At 39.0% G+C, this 6,542-nt stretch overlaps 1 protein-coding gene across 1 annotated transcript in view; it reads right to left on the bottom strand.

Moving 5' to 3' along the window:
• Positions 1-5,393, bottom strand: part of FMO2 (flavin containing monooxygenase 2 (non-functional)) — a 59,702-nt gene extending 54,309 nt beyond the window's left edge. The window contains exon 1 of the mRNA XM_006872642.1: positions 5,259-5,393. Coding sequence (XP_006872704.1) covers positions 5,259-5,390 — 132 coding nt within the window. The 5' untranslated portion in view covers positions 5,391-5,393. The remainder of the gene's footprint in view (positions 1-5,258) is intronic.
• Between the last annotated feature and the right edge of the window lie 1,149 nt (positions 5,394-6,542).

The raw sequence follows: 6,542 nt of genomic DNA, 5'->3' as shown, positions 1-6,542 counted from the left end.
TGAACCACCGACCTTGCGGTTTAGACCGATTTTGCAGTCCAATGCTTCAACCCACAGCGCCACATCAAGATAAAAATAATCATAAAAAAAACTTCTGAGGGGTGTTGTGAAGAAAAAATAGATGGTACACGCGAAGTGCTTCCCATCATCAGAAAAAGTCCTAAAGTACACGTTCATTATCCCTTTCCCTTGCTCCAAAGGAGCCCTGGTGGTGTACTGGGTGACGCGTTGGGCTGATAACTGCAAGATTGGCGGTTTAAACCCACCAGGAGTCCTGGTGTGGTGCTGTGGGTTAATGCGCTGTACTGCAAGGTTGATTTGAACCATGAGGTCGGTCAGCAGTTCAAACTCACCTCCTTTGAAAACCTATACAGGATCACTATTAGCTGGAACCAGCTAAAGGCATTTAACAACAGTTGTTCCGTGGGAGAAAGACGTGGCTGTCTGCTCCCATAAATGTTTACAGTCTTGGAAACACTAAAGTTCTTTGTTGTGTAGAGTTGCTTTGTTGTTGCTGTTGTTATGTGCCGTGGAGTCGGTTCCGACTCATAGCGACCCTGTACAGGGTTTCCGAGGCTGTTAATCTTTACAGGAGCAGACGCCTTATCTTTATCCCGCGGAGCAACTGGTAGTTTGGAACTGCTGACCTTGCGGTTCACAGCCCGATTTGTAACCACTACGCTACCAGAGTTGCTAGGAGTGGGAATTTACTCTATGGCAGTAGTGTGTGTGTTCCAAAGCTACCTGTAGGGTGTGCTGGATAGCCTTTTAGAAGAATTCAGCAGCATCTGAACTGGGCAGGAGGCAGGAATCAAATTTTTTTTTTTTTTTTTTTACCTTGTCACTACTAAACGTGTTAAGTGATCCCAGAAGCGTTAAGTGTGTGAATACAGAAATGAAATAATAACTCATTTAAAAATGGGTTCTAGATGGTAGAATTATGAAATACGCTGAGTTTCTTTTAGGACTGGAATGGGAGCTCCCAGCAGCCTTTTAGCACCTTTTAGCAGTCCAGTTTCCTGGTAACCAGGACTTTCCTTGGCTTCATTACAGCCAGTAAAATTTTGTTTATTTTATATTTCATTCTATAGGAAGATTTTTTTTTTCCCCCTTGGTGTGGAAAAAACTGCATTTCTCTATTGGAGGAAGCTCTGGTGCCTCAACAGTTAAGCATTTGAATGCTAATTGAAAGACTGGTGGTGATTGGAGAAAGTCTAGGTGTTCTAAGATTATAACTAAGAAAACCTTTTGGGGCAGTTCTACTTTGTCACATGTAGTTACTACAAGTTGGATTAAATTCAAAATCACCCAATAACATTGGGATATAAGAGAGGTTTAGAATATCATATTGTTATAGGTGCCAGGGAGTTTTATATATGTGGTGGTGGTGGTGATGTGCTTTGGAGTAGGTTCCAACTCATAGTGTCCCTGTAGGGTTTCCAAGGTTATAAGTACTTATGGGACCAGATAACCTCATCTTTCTCTCATGGAGAGGGTGGTAGAGTTGACCTGCTGACCTTGTGATTAGCAGCTAATCCACTATGCTATCAGAGCTCATATATATATATATATTGTTTGTGTTGCTAAGTGCTGTTGAGTCAGTTCTGATTCACAGGAACCTGGTATAGGCGTTCCGAGAAACAGTTGCTGAGTATGAACACCGACTTTGCTGTTTAAACCAACCTTGAGGTCCAGTACTTATCCTACAGTACCACACCAGGACTTCATTATATGTATGTACTAACCCTTTGATATCTAGTAAACTAAAAAAAATCAAAGCCTATTTAGTTGCTGTTGAGTTGCTTCTGATTCCTGGGTGCTCCATGTGTTACAAAGTAGAAATGCCCCCCATAGAGTTTTCAAGGCTGTGACCTTTTGGAAGCAGATCTCTAGGCCTTCTTCCAAGGTATCTTTATGTGGGTTAGACCTGCCAACATTGTTAGTAGTGAAGTGCTTAACTGTTTTTGCCATCCTTGGACTTACTATCTAATAAGACTTACTATCTAATAAGAGTTACTATCTAATAATAATGAATTCAAATTTCAGAATAACTTTTTTTTTTAATCCATAGGAAGGTATCTCTAATTCTGAAATTTCAGACACGGGGAATAGGACAATAGGAGAAATATTTTGGGTAGGAATTACCTTACTGGAATTAATCAAATCATATTGTTAAGATGACAGACTACTCAAAATAACTCTCTTCCCTTCTGCTGCCAAATTAATAATAATCAAATAAGGGACAGTGGCTTTTGGGTATTAAATCCCAAACAGATAAGTTAAAAAGTGACCAATTTGTTAATAAGTAGAAGTTTTAAAAATAATTTCTACATTTCCATAGATTAAAATTTTACCTGGGAACAAAAAAAGATCACAACTGGAATCTACCTGTGAATTTAGAGTAGACAAAACCTACACCTTTAAGACAGGAATGACCACCATCCTGCATCACTCTCCTAGTAAAAGCCACCATCATTCTAATGACTAGTTTTTAAGAAATGAATGTGAGTTAAACTTTTTTTTTTTCCTAGTTCTACTCTCTGAAAAGTTATCTACCTAATAAAACAGATCAGTTTCTCCATCATTAACTATGGGTGTGTTTGGACGGTTGGATAAATAGATTTGTGCAATGTTTGCCAAACTTTCATCATCATAGGATTCAATTGGGACTCTAGTTAAGAAATAGATTCTCCTCCTTGAAAGACTTTGACTCATTAGATCTGGAGTAGTGCCCAAGGGATCAGCATCTTTGAGAAATGCTCTAAATAAGACTTATAGTCATATCCATTTGGGAAATCCAACGTTTAAAAAATCTTTTTGACGTATGATTCAATTTGAACAAAGCATGCATTCTAGATGATCCTCATCATTCCCATACCTAGGTCAGCATGAAGGGAAAACTGAATTTCTGAACGTTTTGGATGATTTCTTTCTTTCTTTTTTTTTAAATGGCTAACACCAGTCAATTTCAGCTCACTAATGCCTAAGATATCTATGTTTATGTGTTCCATTTAAATTTTTTTAATGCTTTATTGTGAATTATGTGATAGTTTACATGGGAGAACATTAGCATTACATTCATCCTATCGTATATCGTTTCATTGCCATGGTTACAATCCCCTCCATGTTTGGATGATTTCTTTTTTATTTTAATTAATTAATTAATTAAATGTTTTATTGTGTATTATGTGATAGTCTACATGGGGGAACATTAGTTTTACATTCATTCCATCATACATCGTTTCATTGCCATAGTTACCATCCGTCCATGCATCATCACCCAACCAAAGGGTATACCCTGCAGTCCCGCCCGCCCTCCCCTCACGGTCTTCAGCACACAGCCCCTCTCCCTCTCTGGATCCCAGTCCCCAGCCACTCCATCTCTTCATGTCATCCTCTCTCTTCACATCATCCTCTCTGTCTCAGTCTCAGGCCTCACTGCTCCTCTGGGTGGGGGTCCCGCTCTCTGCTTTTCTCCATTGATGGTCCCAGGGCCCTCCGCTCCTAGACTAAAAGGTTAATCACTCCCCTCCTTGCTATAAAATGTCCACCTTTACATTTCCAGTCCTCACAATCAGTCCTGGTAAAAATTATTCACCCTTGCATCCCAAGGGACCCATCTGCATTTCTTTTCATCTGCCCTTCCTAGACAGGTCGGATACTACTCACTGGAGACTCTACCATCCTCCCTGCCTTGTGGATCTAGGTTCCCTCTTGAAAGCTTGTAAGCCAGTCACTTCTTACCTTTGTATCCCTTCTCCCATTTTTGGTTAGTCAATGTTCAAGTTGTCCATCCCTATCTACTCTTTGTGTAGAGGGGGTGGGAATAATTCTTGGAGCAGGGATTTGTTTCCTCTTTTGAGCTACTGCATTTATAGGTGGATGTCCAGTTTATCAAATTGTATCAGATGACGCTTTTTTCCTCTTCTTTCTTCTTCGGGTTGAGCTCTGTTCATCCCATCATTGGAGCCATGGCAAGTGGGTATCATCTGCAAGTGTGGGTGTTCCTGCATCTGTCTGCCTTCTTCTTATCAGTTGGTCACTCCAGTCTCCACTTTAGTCCTCTGTGGATATGTCACTGACTCTGAGCCCATGAGTCTCCAGGTCTTGCCTCACTGCTGGCCAACCAGGTCTCCACCCGGGCTCACCATAGTCTGCTGAACGATGTTGGATGATTTCTTTTTATATGAAAGTCTACTCTTGATGTATTCATATTTGTTATTCCTGTGTTTGGAGTAGTTTCACCCATTTTAATATCTCAGCTATACTTGACGTATAATCCTAAAGTCATTGCTCTTGAATTATGAACTCACACTTTTGTTTGACCTTACTAAGAAAGAGTACAGATTTAGGGTATGGTTAGAAAGAGGGACTTAGATATTTAGGAGTCATACAGATCTGGGCTTGCATGTCCATTCTGCTAGCTGTGTGATCATATGATCATGGCTAAGTCACTCAGCCTCCCTCAGAATCTGATTGCTCATCTATAAAATATGAATAGGCTTTTAACACCAATTATCTCCCTTACTCTTTACACAGCAGTATGAGATAATTATGCCTTTCTGGTATTATCCCCATTATATAACTGAGAAAACTAAGACATTGAGATGCAAGTAACTTGCCCAAGTTCTCACAGCTTAGAAATAGCAAATTCCTACTTACTCATAGGATTATGGGAAGGATTAAATTATAAATCCTTACATATTTCTAACTGTGAATCCTTCTACAATTTCTAAAGGAGAGCTAGCATTATAAACATTTGGGTTTGGCTAATAGAATGAATATGACAAGTAGAGTATCTTTAATCAAGAGTTTCCAGCTAAGCAAAAAAGCATGGTTTACTTCAAAGAAAAATAAAGTCAGTAACAACAAGGGTACGCTCTTTGAAGTTGCATTTGGCTCAGTAATTGAAGTAGAGATGATACCTTGAATCTTTGTTACTTCTACTTTGTGAAATGTTTTCTAATATCAATATATTGCTATGAGGATGAAAATGTCAAACTATAAAACAGCTGCTGCATCCAAAAACAGAGGTCCTTACAAGCCTGAGTTTGTCACCAGGGTTTGGATAGTTTCTGATCAGGTATGAGTTGCCAGCCTAGGTTTCTATCCTTATATAGCTGCGTGAATGAAATATGATCAAAGTTGCTCAAGATGTCTCTCAGAAAAACCCAAACAAAACAAAACCAGTGAACAGCTATGATTCACCTTGAAATTGCAGAACAATCTATTTAAGAAACAAGAAAAAATTCACTTACTTTGAATCTCCACAGACCTCCGATATCTTCAGTCCTCTCAAAGCAAGTAGGTTCAAGTCCCTCGTCTATACAGCATTTGAGAGAGATCAGGCCGCTGACCCCAGCTCCAATTACGGCCACCTTTTTTGCCATGGTCTCTTGTCAAGGAATTGATCACTCAATTCTGTTTAAATGGGGCAAAGGATAAGAGAGTCCTTATGGTGTGATCACCTAAGTGACTTTAAGCACTGTAGTAGTAGTAATTTAATATGCTGCACTAATTGAATAAAATGCACCACTAGTCAAATCCCAGACTTCTCTTCACCTTGAAAATTCTTCTTTCATGGACTTTAATGCAAACCTTGTTTACAACTTTTTGGTTTAGTATTTAAAAGTAACCAATTTAACAAAAACAAACTATTCAATAACATTGTACTAGGGATGTGAGTCAAGTATCCAGTTACATGCTTTCCAGTGCAGAGCTTACCCTTTGCAGTTTTTTCCCCAGCTATCATCCTTACCTTTGTTATTTGGATTTTTGGCACTGTCCCTTTGACAGAATAGTTTTCTCAGTTGGTTGTGCACTGGGAGGCAGGCAGTCAGAGCATTTTAAGAGTGGGAGGAGGCTGTAAGAAATGGGAAGAACATCTCCCTCCTCCTTCAGTATTCTGCCAGCTGAAATTCCAAGGACTTTGTTAGAACTCTGGAAATTAAGCAAGAAGTTCATATTTTAAGGTCAAGTGTACAGATGTAATGCCTTTAGAGTGGCAGTATTATACACTTACATTCATAGCATACAGATGATTTTAATATCTACCTTATAATGGATGTAATAAGTGTTCATTTGGAAATTAGCAAATATGGATAAATAAATAAAAAGAAGCTAAAATTACTCCTAAAAGCATTATCCAGAGATAACTATAACCATATAACCACTGTTGACAGTTTGGTGTATTATTCCACATATTTATATATGCTTACCTATGCACACACAAAGCTAGGATTACACTTTAAGTATAATTCCCTTCTTCATTTTCCCGTTTCCCAGCATATCAATATCTTTATTTCTTTAACAGTGTTTCTTAGTGGTTAGGTGAATTCTATATAGTCAGTGGATCAATCATGCATCTAACAAATACTCATTTCTAAGTACTAAGTATGATTCCCTGGGCGGCACAAATGGTTTGAGCTTGAAGAGCAGAGATGTCAGCTTGAGGACTAAGGTGTGCCTGACCCAGACCATTGTGTTTTCAATAGCCTCATATGGATGCGAAATCTGGACAGTGAATAAGGAAGATCGTAGAA

The sequence above is a fragment of the Chrysochloris asiatica genome, unplaced genomic scaffold (genome assembly GCF_000296735.1).
Source record: "Chrysochloris asiatica unplaced genomic scaffold, ChrAsi1.0 scaffold00207, whole genome shotgun sequence".
Taxonomy (NCBI): domain Eukaryota; kingdom Metazoa; phylum Chordata; class Mammalia; order Afrosoricida; family Chrysochloridae; genus Chrysochloris; species Chrysochloris asiatica.
The sequence above is the reverse complement of the archived record's forward strand: the minus strand, read 5'-3'. Positions and strand labels throughout refer to the sequence as shown.